The 23,994-nt window shown below is 39.8% G+C and overlaps 1 protein-coding gene across 2 annotated transcripts; it reads left to right on the forward strand.

Annotated features, from left to right (window-relative positions):
* The first annotated feature begins 6,124 nt into the window (after nt 1-6,124).
* Nucleotides 6,125-23,306, forward strand: Tiprl (TOR signaling pathway regulator). Of its 2 annotated transcripts, XM_005071476.4 has the most exons (7): nt 6,128-6,365; nt 12,785-12,964; nt 13,599-13,698; nt 17,608-17,739; nt 18,825-18,920; nt 21,223-21,285; nt 22,395-23,306. In XM_005071476.4, exons 1-7 carry the CDS (start codon nt 6,262-6,264, stop codon nt 22,533-22,535), a joined length of 816 nt encoding a protein of 271 aa, XP_005071533.3. In that variant the 5' UTR covers nt 6,128-6,261; the 3' UTR covers nt 22,536-23,306. The 2 variants fall into 2 exon arrangements, with proteins under 2 accessions (XP_040594153.1, XP_005071533.3); XM_040738219.1 differs by lacking the exon at nt 18,825-18,920 and having other exon boundaries at nt 6,125-6,365.
* The last annotated feature ends 688 nt before the right edge of the window (nt 23,307-23,994 follow it).

Consider the following 23,994-nt stretch of genomic DNA (forward strand, 5'->3'; position numbering starts at 1 on the left):
TTTGGAAACATAAATATAAGTTAAAAAGTCTCTGCTGCGTTAAAGGGTAGTTTGAGGGAGTTTTGATAATAGGTTTTCCTTAGTGAAGAAATTAGTGGAGAATGAGAATTGGAAGTTGTTTGAAGTTGGAAGAAGGGACCAGCATGTATGAGGTAGCAAGTGGACATCAGGCAGTGGCAGTAAGATTCTGGACATCACACTGACACAGGCCATAGCCATATATTTTACATATAAAATCAGTCCTTTGGAGCCGTGGTGTGGTTTTGTATGGCACATTTGGGAGGTGACACCATAGAAAAGAGTTTCATGATTGTCCTTTCTATTAAGACATGGAAAACCAGATAGCGTATTTTTAGCTTGGTCATCACAGCTGTGTTTCTGTCAGCCCAGTTCACGTTTTTTCTGTATGCGATTATAGGTATCCTCATAGAAGCCATCCACCATGGGAATTCTGAGAGAAAGGTTGGGTTCTGACCTTTCCAGGCACTTACAAGGTTGTGGGGGTCCACTCCTTCCTCCCACCAGATTTGAACAGGTGTGGTGAATTTAATTTAAAACTCCTTCCAAATTATTTTATTTAAAAATAAATTTAAAATCATTACTAGAAATATCATTTCAATATTGAAATTTTGGAATAATTGAGTCTTCAGAAATATCTATGATAGAAATCAAATGATGTTCAACATTCACTATCCACTTATGAATAGCTCAACCAACACGCACACACACACACGCACACGCACACACACACACACCTAGCAGAAGAAAAGCACTGTACCCATCAACTTGTAGGACTGCCTATTTATTTTAAGTATACTCTTCTAGTCTTTGTTGTTTCTGGTGGATGAAGTATGGTAGAAGCCATCTCACAGCTAGCAACTAGGGAGACAATATTTGAACCCAGGCAGTCTAACTCTAGTCCCTTTACCTGCAGAAGTTCTTCTCTAAGACCTTGTTTGGACCTGTCTCCCATTTCAAGATAGGCGTTGCAGTGCCCACTTGCTGAAGTCCAATTCCTCCTTTTGCTCTGCTCAGCCTGGCCTGACCTCATCACATGACACCCTTGCGAGCCTGTCTCTTCTTTTATCTTATTCTATTTTCCTCTCCTCTTCCTTCCATTTTTCTTGTCTCATTCCTTTCCACACCAGACATCACTACAGTGATGGGATTCTGCCTGGAGGTCCACACCCTTCCCAGCATGCCTGGCTTCCTGACTCTTCATCAGGGGAGAGACCTGACCCCACTGGGAACTCATGGAGATTTCAGCCCTAGCTTTTGGCATCCTTCCTTTCTTAGCTCATTCCTGTCTCTACTTGTCTCCAAATTTTAATCCTAAGTTTATGGTTTCAGAATGTTTGTTCCTTCGGGCTCTTTGTTTATAAACTGTCCCAGTTCCTTTAAGACCTTCACCCCCACCAGAAAAAAAAAGGAAAAGAAAGAAAAGTATTTTGATCATGCAGTATCTGGGTAGAACCGAATGAATCCCTAAGGATTGTTCTATTGGTTTGGTTTGAGTCTGTTTCTCCATTAGTTGTTTTATTAATCCCTAGTTCATGTGCTCCATCGTTATCCTCAGACATCAGCATATAAATGCTTCCTTGACAATATTTTGCTCATCTACTGAAGTTTTATAGTTTAGTATTTTGATGACCTGAATTAAAAATACACATGCAAAAGTCTATCCTTCAGAGACTGTTTTTATAAAAGGCATTATAAAATACATGTGTTTTACAAGGGTTTTAAGGCCTGTGATTTTCTCATAACCTCAAAATAACATTTGAATCAGTCTTTTAGGTGTTTATATATTTCCTAAGAACCCAAATAAATGCCATTTATACTAAAATAAGGCTGTTCTCTATAAAGTGTTCATAGTTGCCTCTTTCCCTGACATTAAATATGTCAACAATGATATAGTACAGCTGTTTCTCTGTGTAAATGATTCTTAAATGGGCTATTTACCTAAGTTTCATCAGTGCATTTGCTACTGTTCCAGGCCCCACACTTAAATCTCTCTCCATGTGCACACATATTATAAATGTGTAACAAAGAATCACAGTGTTTACACAGTCACGATTTTAATGCCAAAAATAATACCAAAGACAAAAAAGTATCAGTACAAATAATGCTGGTGACTGCAGAGGACATCTCCACACTAAGTTACCAAGTTCTGGAAGAACTGATCACATCCTGATCTGGGTACAGCTGTGAGGAGGTACATTAGGTAACTCTTGCCCTCCTGCCATCCCATGAGAAACGTGAGAATTCATCTGGACCATTGAAAATAAATGCTAGGCCATGGTGGCGCATGCCTTTAATCCCAGCACTCAGGAGGCAGAGGCAAGTGGATCTCTGTGAGTTCAAGGCTAGGCTTGTCTACAAAGCAAGTTCTAGGACAACTATGGCTACACAGAGAAACCCTATCTCAAAAAAAAAAAAAGAAAGAAAGAAAAAAGAAAACAGAATAGTATAATAGCTGCATTAGTAGTAATGTCTTTTTTTTTTTTTTTATGACAGGGGTCTTACTGTGTAGATCTGGCCTAGAACTCACTATGAAGCTTATACACCACAGTGGCCTTGAACTCACAGACCTGCCTGCCTATGAGTGCTGGGATGAAAGGTGTGTGTCACCACATCTGACTGGAAGTAATGACTGGTGAAAAGTTGTTACTTTTTTTCTGCTCAGCCTTGCTCAGTTCCCTCCTAAGGAACGTCTCAGCAAGGTTTTTCTGCTCAGTCACCTAAGGGAAATTTCAGCAAGGCACTGCTATTCTGTGTTAGCAAATGAAGATCTTCACCCAAGACTCTTCAGAAAGAGATTATTTGGAAAGAAAGAGTCCAGAAGAGCAGCTGCCTCTGCCAGGGTGGGAAAACATAGCCAGCAACTGAACAGGCAGAGGGGCTTATATAAGGCTTCTTAGGGGCAGAGTTTTCCCAGGGAGATTTTCTCTTCAGGGATTGGTTATTTTTCCTGCTCAGGGATTGTTAGTTGGTCAGGGGTAGAGATGGCTCTGACTTCAGGGCCAAACTCTGTTTTTTTCACTGGTCCTTGTAAAAAATCTTTGGGCTCTAATTTTAGGGCAAAGGCACATTTCATTCATTGGCTCTGGTTCTAGAGTTAAAGTGTGTTTCTTTGGCACTGGTTTCAGAGTCAGGGTATATTTCTTCCTGTCTGGGTTCAGGGATAAAGTGTTTCTTTCTGGTTTCTTTGGCTGGCCCCTCTACATTACAGAACGACTAGAAACTGACCAGCACTCAAGACTTTCTAGGCTCTGGGTTCTTCCTTCCAGAGGCATGGATATTCTCTTTTTCCAGATATGCCATGAGAAAATTCTAAATCCTTTTTCTGTTTGTTTGTTTGTTTGTTTGTTTGGTTTTTTGAGACAGGGCTTTTCTTTAGCCCTGGTTGTCTGGGAACTCAGAGTTCCCAGGCTATAGACCAGGCTGACCTTGAGTTCCTTGAGCCTTGGCCTCCTGAGTGCTGGGATTAAAGGCATGTACCACCACTATCCGACCCAAATTCTTGAATACAAACTCCTTCACCAACACTAGCCAGAGATGGTTTCTCCAGGTCTCAACAAAAAGTAATTCTATTAAGACACTCCCTTAGAGAGCATACTCTTGTACTCATTATCACTACACTGAAGAGCAGTGTGGCCTCTTTTAGACATTTGATTCCTGTAGAACTTTCTAGTCCCTGGTCAGTTCCCACAGTCCCCAGTGAACTCTTCCACTGTTTTGTTGTTTCCAGGGCCCTACTGCCCCCCCCTGCAACTATTGCCTGTATCCTAAGTTGCTGTAATAATTCTTTTTGAGAGTTTAAAAAATCAGATTTGATAACTAATAAAAACAAGAAAATGCAGAGTAGGGTTTTTTTTTCTTTCCTATTTTTTGATTTTTGAGGCAGGGCTCCTCTCTATAGCCCTGACTATCCTGGAACTCACTCTATAGACTAGGCTGGCCTCAAACTCCAAGATCTGATTCTACCTCCCGAGGGCTGGGATTAAAGGCATGCACCACCATGCCCAGCAACAGAGTAGATTTTTTTTTAAGACAGGAGAGAAATATAATACAGTGAGATGAGTGATCAGAGTGAAAGTATTGCAAGGTCTTTAGGGTTTGACAACAGAGTAGTAATACATGTAATAGCCTGTTCCAAGCGTTTAATAAAAGTCATGAGCCGGGCATGGTGGTGCATGCCTTTAATCCTAAAGCTTGGAATGCAGAGGCAGGCAGATCTCTGAGTTTGAGGCCAGCATGATCTATAGAGTGAGTTCCAGGACAGCAAGGGCTACACAGAGAAATCCTGTCTTGAAACACACACACACACACACACACACACACACACACACACACACACACACATTATTTTGTTATTTTTCACTGGCACAATTCCAGAAAGCAAGTATGGAAGTAAGATACAACATTGCAGGTTCAAGATGGGGGAATGTAATTTTATAGTAAATTGAACGTGAATTGATTTGTTGTAACTAAGAGAGAGTCTCCCTTCAATGTGAAGGTAGGAACTTCAGACTTTTTTGTCCTGTCAGACCACAGCAGGATGAACGAAACCTAAACTCAGCCATGGCCTATGCTTAAAGAACTAGAGATGAGTTTGTTTGTTTGTTTGTTTGTTGAGACAGGGTCTACATAGTCCTGGAATTTGCTGTGTAAACAAGACTGGCCTTGAAAATCAAAGAGATCCTCCACATTTTTCATGGCTTAATTTAGAAAAAAAATCAAAGGATGAGTTCATACAGTAAGAATGTTGAAATGGAGGAGGGCTTGGTGATATAAACCTATAATCCCAACACTTGGGATGTAGCAGAGGTTCAAGTTGATCCTTAGGTAAAATAGTGAAGGTCAGCCTAGGCTATTTGAGACTCTTCCAGAAAAAACGTTGCGATGGATTTTAGTACATGCAGTTTGCTCATTCACCTCATTAGGTCTTCTAATGGATCTAGGTAATGTGAGGTTTACAATGAAACCTTAGTGAAAGGGCCTCTGCCTCCTCGGGAAACACTTCAATAGCCAACTGCTGTAGGTGGACAACCCTCCACTACTCAAAAGGAACTTCATTCCATGGGGTTGCTGACATGCCCTACTTTCCATAGGCAATGTGAAGGGAGTAACTGTAGTAGGAAGCAAGTATGGAACTGACAACACAATGAATTAATCCAGAGACCCGGGCAGGGAAATTGGTGATGGGTTCCTAGGTCAGAAATACATACAGAAATACCTGAGGAGGAAAGGGGTTATTAGTACACCTCTAAGAAGTCAAGGCAGGAACTGAATCACAAACCATGGAGGAATGATGCTTAGTGGGTCCAGAGCCGATGGAATGTTGAGTGCAAGACGGGTAGGAATAAAAGAGGGCCGCTGGAATTGAGATGGTAAACAGTTCTAAGAGATGCTCAAACATTAAACAATCTCTTTTTAGGCAGCCGAAGCCTAAAATAATCAATAGTATTTTGCCCAAAGATACAGAGTTGCATTGCAGGCACAGGTGGAGCCCAGGCTTCCAGCGTTGCTTCCACTACACCAGTGGCAGAAAATGCCTTAAAATATCAAAAGGAAGCCGGGCGGTGGTGGCACACGCCTATAATCACAGCACTCGGGAGGCAGAGGCAGGCGGATCTCTGTGAGTTCGAGGCCAGCCTGGGCTACAAAGCGAGTGCCAGGATAGGCTCCAAAGCTACACAGAAAAAGCCTGACTTGAAAATCAGAAGGATAATTGGGCGCTTCCTTCACGATACTAAGAATTGAACACAGGGCTTGGACGGCTCGCAAGGTAAGTGCTCTTCCACAGAGGTATAAGGTAGAGCCACCATCAGCCATTGGTTGGTTTGGGCCCCCTAAGGGGCGTCGGGCATGTCATCATTACCACGACTCAAAAAACGCACGAGGCGATAACCCTGCTTGGAGGTGTCTGTAAGTGGGTAGGGCAGAGAAGCATGGAGCGCGAGTCGAGAGTGACGTCACCGGAAGACTTCCGGGTGCGCGCCTACGAGAACGCCCAGGCTCTCTAAGCCCCGCCCCTCAGCGTCCTCACGTAAGACGTGAGTCACGCAGAGCCGGTGGCTGATCCCGGAAGCAAAACCGTAGGGACGGACGAGACGGCGGAAGGGCGGGCCCACGGCGCGGCTGCAGGGGGCGGGGCCGGGATGGTAACGGACAAACTCAGGAGCCGCGTTTCAGGGAGGGCTGCGCTGTGACCGCTGCCGCCGGCACTTGCTCCGAGTGGTCCTGCGGTCCACCTCTGCCATGATGATCCACGGCTTCCAGAGCAGCCACCAGGACTTCTCCTTCGGGCCTTGGAAGCTGACGGCGGCCAAGACCCACATCATGAAGTCTGCGGATGTGGAGAAGTGAGGCTGCGGGGCGCGGATGGGGCCGGGGCCGGGGCGGGCCGGGGATCGAGCGGGCTCGGTGTAGCTTCACGCGGTTCTCGGAGCCGCAGGCGCTGTCCCTCTGATGCGACCGTTGATTGACAACTTTAGTAAATGGTCCTGTCCCCAGCTTGCGACCTCTGCTTGCTGAAACTGTCGCTTGGCAGGGTTGTTGTGGTGGACTTTCCCCTCGCCGCTCCAATCTGATATCCTCCCCAAGCCTACGCCACCTTTCTGGGCGTAGATAACCAGTCCCCCTTGGGAGCAATGACAGAAATGGTATTTATGTTTAGCTTCTAGCCTGTGGGGTTGTGTGGTGGGCGTTTGAGATGAACATGCATCTTTAAGTCACCAGACTTCATAGTTTGTGAGACAGTTATGTTACTGTGTGACTGTTTAGGATGAAGTATATACTCGGAGCGATTTGTTTTCAATTATTTTTTAACTTTTAGCAAATCAGGTGCTGTGATAAACACTTGAGATATGGAAGATGAAAGATAAAGTCCCGAGGAATTCATAGTTTCGTGAGAGACCGTTATAATTGTGTGGCTCTTTAGGATGAAGATGTATATAGATTGGGCGATTTGGGATGTTTGTGGGTCAATGCATCACGGCAGAATCTTTTTTATTTTCTTCGAGTCAGGATTTTTCCGTGTGTGTAGCTCTCGCTTTCCTGGAACTCGCTCTGTAGACCAGGCTTCGAATTCACGGAGATCAGCCTGCCTCTGCCTCCCAAACGCTGGGATTAAAGGCGTGAGCCACCACCTGCTTGGCCTGAGCAGAATCTTGATCAAGTCTGGGTGGACGTGTAAAGCCAGGAGTGAGCTCTGAGATTTTGGGGGTGCTTGAACTGTATGAATCTTGACAGTTTGGGGAGGGAGGATCCTGGTAAGAGTGTATTTGGAGAATTATCTCTCGTGTCATTAGAGAGTAAGTTCTCTGTTGTACTAGGAGTTTGGATTTTATCCGATAGCCACCAGGTGTAGTTGTACAAGAGTCTTTAAGTACATTATGCTTGTGTCTGAAAGGTGTCTTGGAGGTGTTTTTAGAAGATGGATTGAAGGGCTGGAGGGCTGGAAATGAGGCCAGGAAGTGGCAAAGAGACAGTTGGTGCAGCTAAGATTAGGTGCTTAAGTTTGATGGCAATTGATGGATAGGATATGATAGCAGGATCCTATTTAGAGAGTTAAAGTTTAGATATGTAAAAGAATCCCTGGTTTTTAATGTAAGTGGTTTCAAGTTTTTTAAATTCAGAATGTTTTTAATAGATTTATTTTTATTGTATGAGTGTTTGGCTGCATTTTATGTGGGCCTGGTACCTGAAAAGAGGGGGACTGGATCCCCTGGAACTGGAGTTAAGGATTTGTAAACCTCCATGGTTCTGGGAACTGAACCCAGTCCTCTGCAAGAGCAGCAACTCTAACCCTAGCACCATCTTTCTAGTCCATAAATACAGAATATCTTTTTCTTTTTTTGAGACAGGGTTTCTCTGTATTGTTTTGGAGGCTGTCCTGGAACACGCTCTGTAGATCAGGCTGTACTTGAACTCACAGAGATCTGCTTGCCTCTGCCTTCCAAGTGCTGGGATTAAAGGGGTGCACCACCAATGCCCAGCTCAGAATATCTTAAATAAGACCCAAACACCTCATTTCCAATGTCACCCTTCACCTTTAACAAGTAGCTATCACAATAGATAGAGCTGGAAGATAATGGGTATCACCAGTGATAGAGCTGGGAGAGAGAGCAATGGCTCAGAGTTAAGAGCAGTGGCTGCTTTTTTCAATTCCCAGCAACCACATGGTGGCTCACAACCACCTATAATGAGATCTGGTGCCCTCTTCTGGTCTGCAGGGATGCCTGCAGGCAGAACACTGCATACATAATAAGTAAATCTTTAAAAAAAAAAAAACTCCAGTCACATGTGAAATACAGTATTTACCCAGTTTTTGTCTTAGTATATGTCCTAAGCATTTTTCTTTCTTTTCTCTAAATATTTATAATGACTTTATAATATTTCATCATATGGTTGTAAGTTTGTATAACCATTTATTGTGAGTTTTTTGTTTGTTGAGACAGGATCTGTCTGTCAGATAGTTCTGGCTGTCTGGAATTCACTCTGTAGACCAAGCTGGCCTCAACACACAGAGATCTGCCTGCCTCTGCCTCCTGAGTGCTGAACTAAATGTGTGAGCCACCACACTTAGTTTGTCTATTGCTGCTGCCTCCCTGAGAAAGGAAGGGCCACCATGCCGAGCTGTATAACCATTTATTTTTTTTCCCTTTTATTGAAAATAGCATGCTTTTGTAGTGGTGCATGCCTTTAATCCCAGCTCTGGAGATGCAGAGGCAGGAGGATCTTTGTGAGTTCAAGGCCAGCCTGGTCTACAAGAACTAGTTTCAGGACAGTCTCCAAAGCTACAGAAAAACTGTCTCCAAAATGAAAATAGCAGAGGTGGTGGTGTATGCCTGCAATTCTAGCACTTGGAAGACAGAGGCAAGCAAATCTCTGAATTTGAGGCCAGCCTAGTCTACAGAGTAAGTAGGACAGCCAGGGCTACACAGAGAAACCCTGCCTCCCCTTCCCCCTAAGGAAAACAACAACAACAAAAACCAAAAAAGAAAATGGTTTTTTTCCCCCTCACATAAAACTATTTATTTTTAATTGGACATTCAGTCATTCAGTGTTCCTTTTTCACCATTAGAAGTAATTAGTCTGTAGGATCCAACCTCTTGTACTTGGTTATTTTGTATAGCTGTCCTGAGTCAGAAAGTATAAATCTGGTTAAATTATTAGAAAATTTGGTTTTTGTGACCCCAGGGTGGAGTGTAAGTGTCCTAAAGCTGTGTAAGCTTAAGTGTTGGTTTCTACGCTTTAGCTTCTGTTGCTTCTTTTTATCACCAATTTTGAAATCGCTAAGAAGTTGAAAATTTTCCAGAAGAGTTTTTTTTTCCCCCTTACAAGGGACAGGTCCTTCATTATCTTTTCTTCATAACTATTATTGATATAGATGCCATATAAAAACACAAAGTTGAGTGGAGCATGGGAGTGTAGTGCATTAAGTCATCTCCTAGGTGATATTTAAACACACACACACACACACACACACACTCTCTCTCTCTCAACTGTTATGGGCCTTTGATGACCCAGAATGAGATAAATATTTCTCATAAGGAGCAGTGTTTCTTCCCTCTAAAACCTAACTTATTTTATTTGATTATATAGGTTTTTAAAATTGGCTTTATTTAATATGTACTTGTTTGATATGTCTAATTGGAAATAAATGTAAAGCTATTGGAAAGAGTATAAATGTGCATTGCCCTTTTCTTTACCTTATATAGACTATATTGTTACATAATGGGTTTCGTGATGACATTTTCCTACATGTACATGATATATTTCAGTCACACTCACACCTCTCATACTACACTCATATTCCCCTCTGATTTCTACTAATCTCCTTTTTAGTCCCACCTTCCATTTTCTTGGGGAAACTCTCCTATTTTCTTGTAAGTATATATTTTTTTTGCTTATTTTTTTGAGACAGGGTCTTACTTGTAGACCAGGCTGGCCTTAAACTCACAGAACTGAGATTAAAGGCATGTGCCACACACCTGACAAGAATATATTCTCTTTGGTATTATTTTATCTTACCTAAACTGGGTGGTGGTGACACACACCTTTAATACCAGCAATGGCAGGAGGAGCCCTGTGAGTTCAAGGCCAGCCTTGTCTAGAAGTGAGTTCAGGACAGCCAGGACTGTTACACAGAGATACCCTGTCCTGAAAACCAAACCAACCAAACCAAACCAAAAGAAGTGTTCTTGTTTGTTTTTCTAGCCTATGAAAAGGGGTGGGGTCAATTCAGGGATAGAGTCTTCATTCTGACACAGCCTCATATGTTGTTAGGTGTGATGATCAGGAAATGGTAAAATATGTGTTTTGTGCCAGGAAATGGTAAAATATGTGTTTTGTGCTTAAGGACACAGAAAAGCCAACAATTTAAACTGAATAGTTTCAAAGCAGCCTTATCAGAAGCCTTATCTATGTACTTCTGTAAATGTCAGTTTATCTGCAGAATTCCCAAAAGGAAAAACTTTGTCTTTGTCAACCTTCTTGCTCAGATGGAATCACTGGACAAATCCTGGTGTGTTTTAATTAACAATCAGCACTTAGTTAAATATACACTTTAAAGCCTCTTGTGAACCATTTCTTCATAAAACCATCCAAACAAAAAAGTTCTATGTTACAGTGACATGAGTTCATGATTGATAGAGTGGCTAAGACTTAGCTCCTGGAAACATAATTGGATGGTTAGAAGGTATTGACTCAGGGAAGCCTGTCAGGTAGCAGAAGATATAGGACCTAGTGGCAAGCTTTTGTAATATATGTTTTTGGTTGTGAGCCATCTCTCCAGCCCCAGCTTTTGTAATTTAAACAACTGGTCTCTGTGTACTTTCTTACTCTCACTTCTTATATGTGAGCTCTATCTTTTGTATTATGTATTTCATATATATATATATATATATATATATAATGTATTTTATAATGCCAGATAGTAGTAAGTGAAAGCAAGGCAATGGGGTGGGAGACATTATTTTAGAGAGGATGATACGAGATCAGTTCTGAAAGGTGGAATTTAACATTTTTCTACTCTAAAACCTGTCTGTCTGTCTGTCTAAAAGCACTTGGGCAGTTTTGTGGACCTCCCTTTGACTTGCTGCTCCCTTTCTGCTCCTCAGTAGCTTCACTAGTCCATTCTCTGCCTCATGACTTGTTTCATGCTGAATTTTCAACTGTGTTGCTGACCCTTGGATGTTAGAATGGAGACAGTAATAACTGGACATTATTTAACCCCCAATAATCATATTGGGCTAAGTTTCCAGGATTTTTAGCTAGCCCATGGATAATTGCCTTTGGTTGAGATGCTGAACTTTCATCCCTGAATTGGAAGTTCAGATTGTAACCAAGGTGATTGGGTCATAAAATGTGGTAGTCTATATAATTACAGCTTCCTTTCCCAGAAGTGAATAACTAACTTACAGAAGCTAGGGTTGCAGCTAGGTGATATGTCCCTAGCTTGTGCAAGGCCCTGATTTCAATCTCAGGTATCCGAAACCAAAAACAAATCTTTTAACTGGGACTGTAACCCCAGCTTAAAAGAATTAATATATTTTGTATTTATTGAAAGTAACTATAATTGCACTATTTTCCCCCTGCCTTTTGGCCAATCCCTGCCATGCTATCCTCCACTTGCTCCCTCAAATTCATTACCTCTTTTTCTTTAATTGTTGTTGGTGTGTGTGTGTGTGTGTGTGTGTGAGAGAGAGAGACAGAGAGACAGAGAGACAGAGAGACAGAGAGACAGAGAGAGAGAGAGAGAGAGAGAGAGAGAGAGAGAGAGAGAGAGAGAGAGAGAGAGAGAGGAGAGATGAATCATACTGGCTTAGTAAAGTAGCAATGATTGAAGGTTCTGTAAGAACCATAAGCTCACTAGTCCCAAGGTAGCTGGCAAGCTTTCTAGTACCAGGTATGATGTTCTCTTGTTGAGTGGCCAATTAAAGAGCTATTGGTTATCACCAAGATATATGTACCACTATTATATCCTTACATTTATTTTGCATTTAATGTTCCATGTTGGTTGTTGTAGTTCATATTGTCAAACCCAGTTTTCTTAAGGACCAAATAGGACCAGCAAACTGGACAGTTCATGCCCCAACTTGGAGGCTGGCAACTTGTACTTAGCATCAGCCAGGTGGTGCTGTATAGCAAAGCAGGCCATATGCTCTTAGGCCAACTTTTTCTTTTTTAAACCAGAAGTCCCAATTTACACAATAACAAACAAACAAAAAATCTCCATTTTTCTTGACAACTTTTCAAGTGTCAAAACAATACCATTCATACTAGCAAACCACATCTATGTGTTACTGATTTGTGATGCCTGGCTTGTTTATTTTCTAGTGAAGTTGTCATCTGAGGCACGAGTCAAGCATATGGACAAGCATGTTGGATAGAGGCCTGATATTACACTAGCAAGAGTGCTAGTGTACTCAAGGACTCTCTGGGCTTTTCTTAGTTCACAGAGTGTTTGAGGATCAAATCTTGCAAGTAGTGAAATTGGAAGTGATCTTGATTATCTTAAGATAGTGGTCCCTTTCCAATTTCCTGACTTTGTTGTTTTGTTGTTTGTTTCCATGTATCACTTATGCCATCTCTTACCTAGTTTAGTGACATAAAGATTTAATGATGAACATCTAGGTGAACAAAGTGTTTTATAGATGTGTTTTAAATGTCATGTTTATGAAGTCATGCACTATTGAACTCATTCAGAATTAGGTTGGGGCGAAAAGGAAACAGAAGTGACAATGGTGAAGATAAAATAATCTTTGCTTATGTGTAGGTTAGCTGATGAATTGCATATGCCGTCCCTTCCTGAAATGATGTTTGGAGACAACGTTCTAAGGATCCAGCATGGCTCTGGCTTTGGAATTGAGTTCAATGCTACAGATGCACTAAGATGTGTAAACAACTACCAAGGAATGCTTAAGGTAGCTTGTGCTGAAGAGTGGCAGGAAAGTAGGTGAGGATCCTGACGGTTACAGGTTAAACATAAAAAGACAGAAGATGTGTGTTTTATTAGAATTAAACTGTGAAGCTTTGTTATTCTGACCATAAAGCAGTTTGCCACTGCTTGAATGTTTGTTGAAATACATTTGAGCTGAGCTGTGTAGGTGTCCTTTATGCAGACGTTCAGTGTCCTTTAGTCTAGTCAGTCCACTGTGCTTTAATGTCCCTGTTTTTGAAGAAAAACATTTTCTTGTAATTTTCATTGAATATTTATGGAGTATTAAAACTAAGAAAAATGTTTAGTTTTTGTTTTTTTGCTTGTTAAATCAGCAATTTTTTACTTTTGTCTATTACATATTAGATGTTTTGGAGGATAGAAAGAAATGTAAGGTTTAAGTCATGTCTTAGGCAGTGTAAGATGACCTAGAAAGACTACATGAGCACAAGTTAAATTACAGTTAAATGTTCAGAAAACAGTAAGAAAGGTTTTCTCCTACTGAATGGCAGTGTATGCCTTTAATAGGATGTTTTATATTGTATGTGTGTTAGTAGTGTATTTTATATTACATGGACAATGTAATTTGGTGTGCATATGAATACTGATAATATGTACTCTAACTCTCATCCTTTTTGTTTTGGTATTTGAGGACGGAGGGTGAACACTCCAAAGAAGTTATTAAACCGTATGATTGGACCTATACAACAGATTATAAAGGAACGTTACTTGGAGAATCTCTTAAGTTAAAGGTAAATTTGAACTTTTTGCTTTTATCATTAGTTTTTTTTATAATCTCAGCACTAGATCTTTTAGTTATGTTATTTTTCCCCACTGCTTTTATCTTTTTTTATTTTTGATTGTGGCAAACTTTAGACCTAATATGAAGGGATTTAGTTTTATTAGTTAATTATCTATTAGTGGAAAATAAAAGAAGGATATACCAAGATATAGCCAGTGTTATGGTGTGTCTTGTGTGGTGTTTTGTGTGTGGTGTGTCTTGTGTGTGGTGTGTCTTGTGTGTGGTGTGTCTTGTGTGGTGTCTTGTGTGTGGTGTGTCTTGTGTGTGGTGTGTCTTGTGTGTGGTGTGTCTTGTGTGTGGTGTGTCTTGTGTGTGGTGTGTCTTGTGTGTGGTGTGTCTTGTGTGGTGTGTCTTGTGTGTGGTGTGTCTTGTGTGTGGTGTGTCATGTGTGTGGTGTGTCTTGTGTGTGGTGTGTCATGTGTGGTGTGTCTTGTGTGTGGTGTGTTTTGTGTGTGTGTGTCGTGTGTCGTGTGTCCATCTGGCATTGAACTTTTAGGCTCAGGTACTCCTGCCTTGGTCTCCTGAGTATCTGGAACCATAGGTATGTACCAGTGCCTGCCTAGGAGCAATGTTCTTTAAAACCTTACTTTGCCTTGGTGTTAGCAGTGTCACAGTCAAACATCTGTCCTTGGTAATGCATTAGGTGATTTAGATAGAAATGATTATCTAGTAGCTTAGAGTTTTACACATGAATAACAGAACTGTTGAACAGAAAATTTATATCCTGCTTGCACTGAGGATGTATCTGGTATTTTAGGTAAGTTACTTTTTCCTTTCCTTTTGGATGGCCTGGAACTTTTTCCATGTAGTTAGTTCAGTTTGGTCTTGAACTCAAGAGATTCGCCTGCCTCTGCCACCTCGGTACTAGGATCATAGTTGTGCACTACCACTCCTGGCCCTTTAGTGACTTAATTGAGACACCTTGTTACTAATAAATTGAGAAAACAGTAATGCTTGCCCATCGAAGAATTTTTATATGAATAGTTTACAAGCAAGTTCTAATTATGTTTTCGCATGTTGTGTTAGTGTTGAGCTGCATCTGTGTAATCTGGTAAGGACACTGAGAACGTAGAATTGGAAGGTCTCTATTAACTGCATTTTAAGGTCTTACAGCGAGACTGAAGTGAAACAAGTGGGCTTAGGTGGCATGTCTGTGGCATAAGGACATAGATGTTCTTCCTCACCCTGTTTCAGGACTGGTAAGACGGCTCAGTGGATAAAGTCACTTGCTGCCAAGCCTGATCACGGTCTTGATCCCTGGGACTCACATGGTGGCAAGACAGAACCAGCTCCTGCATGTTGTCCTCTGACTGCCACATACGTGCTGTGGCACACATACACATAAACACACATACTAAATGTTTTTAAATTAGAAGTTATTGGAAGGTATATCATAAGCTGATGGTTAGCTGGACATGTGAGGGCATGTATGAAATCCTTGTCTCCTTGCCTTTGTACATTTTTTTAGTACAAAGGAGATAGAAATTCTTTTGTGGGGGGTTCTTCTTTTTTCTTTTTCCTTTTCAAGGCGGGTTCCTCTATTTAGTCCTGGCTGTCTTGGAGCTCTCACTGTAGACCAGGATGGCCTCAAACTGATAGAGATCTATCTGACTGATTTTTCATTGAAAGTGCTGAGATTAAAAGTTGTGTGCCACCACACCGGCTGAAACTAATTCTTAGTTTCTCCTCCAACCTTTTCTATGTGTGCTTCCACTACACAAACAAAACTTTTGAGGAAATAGACATTTGCTTATTTATTCATTTCATCAGACATATCTTAAACTTTTGCTGTGTGCTGTGTAAAAGCCAGTGAGAGTGTGGGGTGATTGTCTTATTCTCTTGACAACTTTACAGACTGTAGTCTGTCATCCGCTTCTGATTGAAGCTTGCAGAGAGCTGAGGTCATTTGGTATTTTGTTGCCGGGAATGAAGAAATTGAAGTTTTATGAAACCTCATGCAATAGTGATGATGGTTGTTTTATGGATTCACTTAGGAAAGTCTGCATTAGCTGTAAGTATAGCATCTGGAGCAAGAACCAAGGCAAAAGAGATGGAGACTGATAGGAGAAGATAAACTATGCTCTTGGTATTCTCTTACCAACATTTTCACTACAATACAATTTCTTCTAAGGTGTTGCTGATAAATGTCAGTGTAACCTCCCACTCTGGTAGTGATGAGTGGTGTACTTAGGTTTTGTCAGAATATAGGCTTTGGTTCAAATCAGCTTGACAAAGCAATTTGCTCTCTCTGTCTCTCTGTCTCTCTGTCTCTCTGTCTCTCTCTCTCTCTCTCTCTGTGCGTGTGTGTGTGGGGGGGGATATACATATACCGCAGTGTGTGTAGGTTAGGACATCCTTGGTTGTGGGTTCTTGTCTCCCATTTTGCTTGAGACATCATTTCTGTTGCTTTCTTTGCTGATGTGTATACTAGGATCTATGTCCTGCAAGCTTATGGGGATTCTTCTGTCTCCACCCCTGGGAGCACCAGAATTATAGACATGAACTCTTATGTAGATTTTGGAAATTCAAAGTCAGGCTTTGCTCATTGAGTCATCTCCCCACAGTTTGATCTTTTGCAAAGCCTTATTTTGATAAATGGACAATACCGGTTGTGTGACAGATCCCAGGTGTAAAGTAAATGCAGTGTCTGTTACACAGTGAAGACCTCAACAGATGGTCTCAAATAGCCGGTGACTGTTACACCAGGCATAACAGCAGATGCTTTATGTCTTAAGTTGATGAATGTGGTTTTTTTGCTGTCGTTTTTTTTTTTTTTAATGGAGTGACTGAGGCTATAGAGATTGCTCAGCAGTGAAGAGCACTTACTACTCTGGCAGAGGACCAGGTTCAGTTCCCAGCAACCACATGGTAGCTCACAACCATCTGTAGCTCTAGTTCCAAAAGATCTGATGTCCTCTTCTGACACCTGTGGGCACCAGGAATGCATGTTGTGCACATACATACATGCAGGCCAAACACTCATACACATAAAGTAAATCTTTGAAAAAACCCAAACTTTTTAAGTGGAAAGGTTTTCAGATAAATTATTGTAATTTTGGTCTTTAGTGCTCAAAATAGCTTTGTAGATAGGTCCAGTATCCTCATTTTGCAGATGTAATATAGGGTTCACACATTTAAACTATGATTTTGGATAACACACTGCCTATAACTTACTGTTTTGCACATTTGGTGTATGTGAGGCTCCTAAAGAATCAATTAAGAAAATATGTTTAAAAATGTTTGGGTAAATGACTGTTAACATAGTGTCATCATGTGTGGTCCACCTAACATTAATGCTTTAAAAAGAAACCAAAAACAATTTGTAAGTGTATATAGTTGAGAAGGGTTGACTATATTAGTATTGTTGTGTAACCCATCTCCCCATTGCTGGCCTAGTGTGCAGGAGCCTCCACGCCTGGCTTTGTACGTGGGTTCTGGGGTTTGAACACAGGTTGTCATGCTTTTGCTTTTGGCACTGTATTTCCCAGCACCTAAGGTAGGTGCCATTTTAACAGAAAGAAGTATTTCCAGTTCCAAATGAGTATATATAAGTAACTTTACTAGCAGGAAACTGCACTTCTTGTGGTAGCTGTAGCTTATCATGCTAATTTTCAGTTGATAATTCTCTTGTCTTCACAACAGAATACTTAATTATATTCTGAAAGATGGTACATTTGGACTTTATATGAAGTCAGAATATCAGTTATCTATTGTGTTTTTCAGAGTTTCAGAGTGGGGGCAAAGTCTAATCTTTCAATGTCTACTAATTAATTACATCCAAATTTAGAACTGTATGCTGTTGTTATGCAGCTCTAGCTCTTTGTATTAAAGTTTCTCCACTTAAAATTGTTTATTTCAGGTTGTACCTACAACAGATCATATAGATACAGAGAAATTGAAAGCCAGAGAACAGATTAAATTTTTTGAAGAAGTTCTCCTGTTTGAGGATGAATTACATGATCATGGAGTTTCCAGCCTGAGTGTCAAAATTGTGAGTATTGTTGTTGTTAAATTGACATCATTCTTCCATTCTTAGCATTGACTGATGGGATGCCATGTAAAATTTCTTTTGTGTCTAGAGCACACCTTAGTGAGTAACCTTTATGAAATTTATGAAAAATAAGGATATTCTATTTTATTTATTTATTTTGTTGTTGTTGTTTTGTTTTTACGAGACAGGGTTTCTCTGTATTGTATTTTTGAGGCTGTCGGTCCAGCCTGGCCTCGAACTCACAGAGATCCGCCTGCCTCTGCCTCCCGAGTGCTGGGATTAAAGGCGGGCGCCACCACTGCCCGGCGGATATTCTATTTTTTAATATACCTGCCTGGCTACTTTGTAGGTTATTTGCTTATTATTTAACTTGAATGAATGAAAATCGTGGCTTAATTCTCATGTTTTGAATTAAAAATGATATTTGTAGGATCTACAGGTATCCTGTTGGATGCTCTATTTATTTTTATATTTATTTTATATGTATGAGTGTTTTTGCTCATGCACTACTGCTTGCCTGGTGCCCTTGGAGGTAAGAAAGGGCACTGCATCCATCCCCTGGAACTGCAGTTACAGATGGTTGTGAGTTTGGTAAACAAATCATGCTAAGTGGCCCGCCAAGTTCTGTGAAGCTAGTTGGAACTAGGGCAGAGAACCTTTATCTAGTTTGTCCCTGATTTGGATTGCTTCAGCTTATTATTTTGGTGTGAAAGTGGTAAGTAAGCATTTATTCTTAACTATATTTTGTGTTTTGATTTTATCCTTTCCATGTTATCAATGTGTGGTATGATAGATACTCTTGATGCTGGGCTGTGAATTGCAGTACTTGGTCAGCTGTGCAACTAGAAACGCCTGACACTCTGCCCTTGCATTGTTGAGCTATTGTATCAAATAGGTCAGATCTTGTTAAGAGCATCTTAAATAGGTGTTTTCAATGTGATGGGCTTTTAGGTTGTAGCTATAAACCAGGGGGCATCTTTACTGTAGATTTAGCTTTCTTTCAATGCTTCTCTGTTTTCCTTTTTGTAAAGAAATAAAATATTTCATTTTCATTAGCATTTTAATGTGCTGTTTTTATCCCCTAGAGAGTAATGCCTTCCAGCTTTTTTCTGCTATTGCGGTTTTTCTTGAGAATTGATGGTGTGCTTATCAGAATGAATGACACAAGGCTTTACCATGAGGTACTGGCACTCCTGTAAATGAGAATACGGACTGATACTGAGTCTGTTTATGTGTTTTCATTATCACTTAGGTTTTGAGATTAAGTTATGATTCTTGTTAAATAATCATCTATTAACCCGTAAATTGTGTTTTAAGTTTCCTGGCTACACGTTGTTGTCAAACTCTGTCTTTTTTGTTTTCTTTCTTTCTCTTCAAAGTTCTGGTAATCAAAAATGTTTTATTAAAATACTTTCTGGGTATGAGTGACACTTTGACTAGAAATATTGTGTATGTTTATTCTCTGTTTAAGGAAAAGTGTCCCTTAGCCTGTAACTTTTATTGATAGTATTACTATAGGATGTCCTGGTGTTAGAAATCCCACTTAGACTGCCTCCTGAAGTTTGTATCCATGATCTCTTGGTAGTTATTCTCAAGGCAGAAAGCACTGTCTTCTGCCTGAAGTGACAGGTGTAAGCAGTGTTAAAAGGAGGGGTGGGTGAGTTTACATTGAGTCAAAAGAATTTTCTAGCACCTTTAGAACAGCTTGTTTTTTCTGAATGTTTAAGTTCAGAATTGGGATCTCACAGGGTGAAGAATTAGATGCTTTGTTTTCCTCTTGAAACAACACAATGACTGTGATTGACCTCTTTTCTTCTCCTCCTCTCCCTGTTATGTAGCTCTGACTGTTCTAGAACTCAGTATGTCTGTCAGGCTGGTCTCTTAGAACTGCCTGGCTCTGCTGGGATCGAAGGCACATCTGATGGCCGTTTTCCCTTTGTAGAAGCAAAGCCAAAGTAATACATTTTTCTCATAGTGAAATCTAAATCTCAAAAATACTGTTTAAACTTAGTCATAATATTTTAGGCTGGGTTTTGGTGGTGCACGCCTTTAATCCCAGCACTTGGGAGGCAGAGATAGCGGATCTCTGTGAGTTCAAGGGCATCCTGGTCTACAGAGTGAGTTCCAGGACAGCCTCCAAAACAATACAGAGAAATCCTGTCTCGAAAAAACAAAACAAAACAAAAAATTATAAATGTAACCTAAAATGTTCTATTATATAATAACTTATAATTATTTATCATGTAGTTGATTCAAGTTGTATATACTTAGACATTCACACCAGTGTTGTTTATATAATATGAAGGAACTTAATAAATTTGATTAAATTTTATACTCGTATAGTAGTAGCAGACTGCCATCAACATTGACAGTATAAAATTCAATTGAGCTTCTTTGGAAAGGTGCCCATCTCAGTGATTTTTTACAGTTTAGTGTGAGCCTATTTTGTGTAGAGGCTTTGAAATGAGAAAGCCTGTGTTATCAGAAGTAGCTATGATTGTATTCTGTTTTTATTTATACTTTTATATTATTTATTTTTGTGTGGCAAGCATTAATTTTTTCTTGTTTCTTGTTATTTCAACAAGACTGAAACCTTAGAGGAGTATGCTTTTGTATGTTTTCTATACTGAAAAATATTTATCCTAAAAACAAATTACAATAAATTTTCAATTCATTCTTAGAGTTTCTTTTCCTCTTTCTTTCCTTTCTTCCTTCCTTTTTCTTTCTTTCTTTCTTTTTTTTTTTTCTTTTTTAGCTAGGTTCTCACTTTATATCTCTGGCTGTCCTAGAACTTATTGTTTCTATTAAGATCAGGTTGGCCTCAAATTCAGAGATATCTGCCTGCCTCTGCCTTTCTAGTGCTGGGATTAAAGATAATTCACCACCATGCCTAGCAAAATGCAGTTCTTTAACCCAACCATAAAAGTCTTCAATGGGAAAAACTTTAGTACAAAAGGGTGGATTTCTGTATTTTTAGTTACTTATTTTATTTTGGTTTTTTGAGACCTGACTGTTATGGAACTCTGTAGACAGGCTGGCCTCAAACTCACCTGCCTCTGGTAAAATTAAGAATTTAGCAAGATGTGTGTAGGATAGGAAAGAATTAAAAAGAAAAACAACTTTTTTTTTAAATGAAAGGAGCCACTGAAAATATAGTTCATTTACTACTTAAAGCTTTTAAATATCTATTTTTATTGTGCATAGATATATCCCATCAAGCCTTTGTGTGCTTGTGGGTTTGAGTGAATGTTAACATGATGATAGTCTGATTACTTGTGTGTAGTTGGAGTTACTTCTGGAGTTACTGTATTGATAGGGATAAATAGTACTTCAGAAATTTTCTTGTTGATAATTAAAAATGTTTCTCAATGAAGAGCCAGATATTTTCATCAGACTTCATGCTTTCTTACAACCTGTCCTAAAATGTAGACAATATGTTTTATAGGAAGGATTTGTAAATTTTTTTTTTATTTTTAAACATAGGCTGACAAGACCTACATGTTACGAGAATATACATCACGAGAGAGCAAAATTGCTAATTTAATGGTAAATACTTCAATTTTAATGATTCATTTTAAATCTGGTATCCCACTAATCCCATTCATCTAAGTTTACATCTGTAAATGTGCTCATCCACAGGGCCCTGTAGAGTGAGTGAGTGAGTCTGGTGAGTGCATCTCTTCTGAGCTTGTCTCAAGCACCAGGCCATCTGGTGGGTGTCTTAGCTGTCACTCATCTAATTTCCACTGTTCTGAAGAAACTGAGACCCAGAGATGTCATGGTCTGAGTTGCATAGCTTCAGCTGGTGCCATTAGGTGTCCCTCTGACTTAGCACCTGGCCACTCTAGAATTTTTTAAAAATAGTATTTTCATTTTTTAAGATATATAATTCCATAAATTTCCCCTTTATGTCCTCTTATGTACCTCACCCCTCCTCTTACTCTCTTTCAAATTCATGGTCTCTTTTTCAGTAGTTGTATTTGTGTGTTTCCTAAATACATAAATACAAACTGCTCAGTCTGTGTATCATTTGTGTGTATATATATATACACACACAAATGTGCACATTCTTTTTTCTTCCAAAAACTGTGGTCATTTTGTACCCTGGCCTGTGTATTCTGGCATAATTTTCCTGTATATTTTACTCACCAGGGATTTTTGAAGCCCTTCCCTAGTACTTGAATTTTGTAATGAGTGGCTTAGAAGGTAGTACCTCTCTACAAACTTAGGATTTTTTTTTTAACCTGTAGCACTTATTTCTGTTTGAATATAGAATATACTTGAGTTAGAATAGTTATTCAGATTCTGTCATAGACTATGAACTGGGATCTAGCTTAAGACTTGTCTTTCAAGTTACTCCAGTAACAGGAATTAGGGAGGGATTTGGTCAAAATGTGTGAAATTCTTCCAGCATTTATGGTAGCACTGTAAATTACAGGGTCCTGGGTTCCTGGAAGGTCATTCAGTAACACAGTTGAATGATTGAGTAATGACAAACACCTGTTATTTGGAGGCGCGCTTAATGCTGCTCCTTATGAATGTATTTCCACGATTTGTAAATTGACATCCTTTATGAATGTTTGAACTAGAAGATCTCAGAAATTGTCCAGGCCATAACTTAAGTTTATACTAATAAGATTTTGTGTTTATCCTAGCACGTTCCACCTTCCCTCTTCACGGAACCTAATGAAATATCACAATATTTGCCAATCAAGGAGGCAGTTTGTGAGAAGCTAATATTTCCAGAAAGAGTTGATTCTAACCCTGCGGACTCACAAAGCACACCCTCGGAATAGAATGTGGTACAGCCTTCTCTCCGTGTAGAGCCTGCTGGACACCTCGGCTGTTTGTTATGAGAATTCATTTCCTTGCTTATGCTCAGATTTTCTGTGGCCTTAAAGGAAAATAAAAGAGCGTTACAGGCAGGTTCCACTCACCTCCCATTTATATTGTCTGTCTTCAAATTCCTAATGGAGGTGTATGCTCTGGAGCTAAATTTGGATTCCTAGATTATCCCAAATTGTGAGCTCAGCAGCAGTGATGTGTATGTGTCTCAGGAGGGGGACATGATCTGCATCCATCATGAAGCATCGTCTTTTACTGTGAAGAGGCTAATTGTAAATGCCATCACTGAGTCCTGATGCCTTGTGACTTCCATAGGATTCTGACTGCATGTTGATGTACTGTGCTGGCTGGACTTTGGGCTGGCTTTCTAGTGTTTATTCGCACTTCTGGAGAGCTGTGATGTGTCACCTAGGAAATTACTCTTGTATTCATTAGTTCCAGTTTCTGGACAACATCACATTGTGTGTGTTTGTACACACATGTATTTTTAAAACTTTTCATTTAAATGTCTTTGTCTCTGAGTAGTGTTAGATTACTTATTTTGATAATTCATTGTTAAAAATTGTGGAGAATTAAAGGGTGGCGGGAAAGATGAGTGTATTCCGGTGAGGAATGCCAAGAAAATGTGTCGGCCATTTCTAAATATGACATATACCATTTTATATTTATTTGTCCAGTGTCTTTTGTAAGAGGAGAATAAATAATAAGGAATTATGGATCCATATTTTGCTATTTATTTCAGCTTTCCTTAGAGCTTAATTGAAGAGTGGCTCACTTAGTATCTATCTTTTTCATTCATTTCTTATGTTTTGGGCATATTTGATACTGCAGATACATTTGCCCATGCAGATTACAAAAGGCAATTGCTAGGGAGTTATGAACACGACCCCCTAGTTTACCTCTGAGCGCCTGCCCCTCTTCTCTCTCTGTTCCTTACATTCTGTGGACATTTTACATAGTCAGAAACATGCATACATGCCGTGAATAGCATCCCATTCAATTTTGAGTGCTGGGCTGTCTGATAGGGTATAGGGATTACATAATGAGACACAACACAGGTTTTCCTTTATACTTGTGGGTGCTATGTATGTGAATTCAATTAACTGTTCATTAAAAGATTTGAAAAAATATCTCATCTATACAGACCATGCACAAAGTTTGCTTGCCATTTTTCCCTGACTAACAGTTTAACAACCATTTTTGAGGTGCTAAAAATATTAGGTATTACCAATAATCTTGAGGTGATTTAAAACTTAGGAGAGGATTTGGTGACTTTATATTTTGATATTTGCGTGTCTATGAACCAAATCTCCTATGACAACTGAGACAATGCTTTTTCAAAAAATAACTACAGGTTTTAGGAAATGCAGTGATGGAAATAATAACTTGAGGGTGGTGGGAGGGTCAACT

Source organism: Mesocricetus auratus, unplaced genomic scaffold (assembly GCF_017639785.1).
Source record: "Mesocricetus auratus isolate SY011 unplaced genomic scaffold, BCM_Maur_2.0 Super-Scaffold_100676, whole genome shotgun sequence".
NCBI classification, from domain to species: Eukaryota; Metazoa; Chordata; class Mammalia; order Rodentia; family Cricetidae; genus Mesocricetus; species Mesocricetus auratus.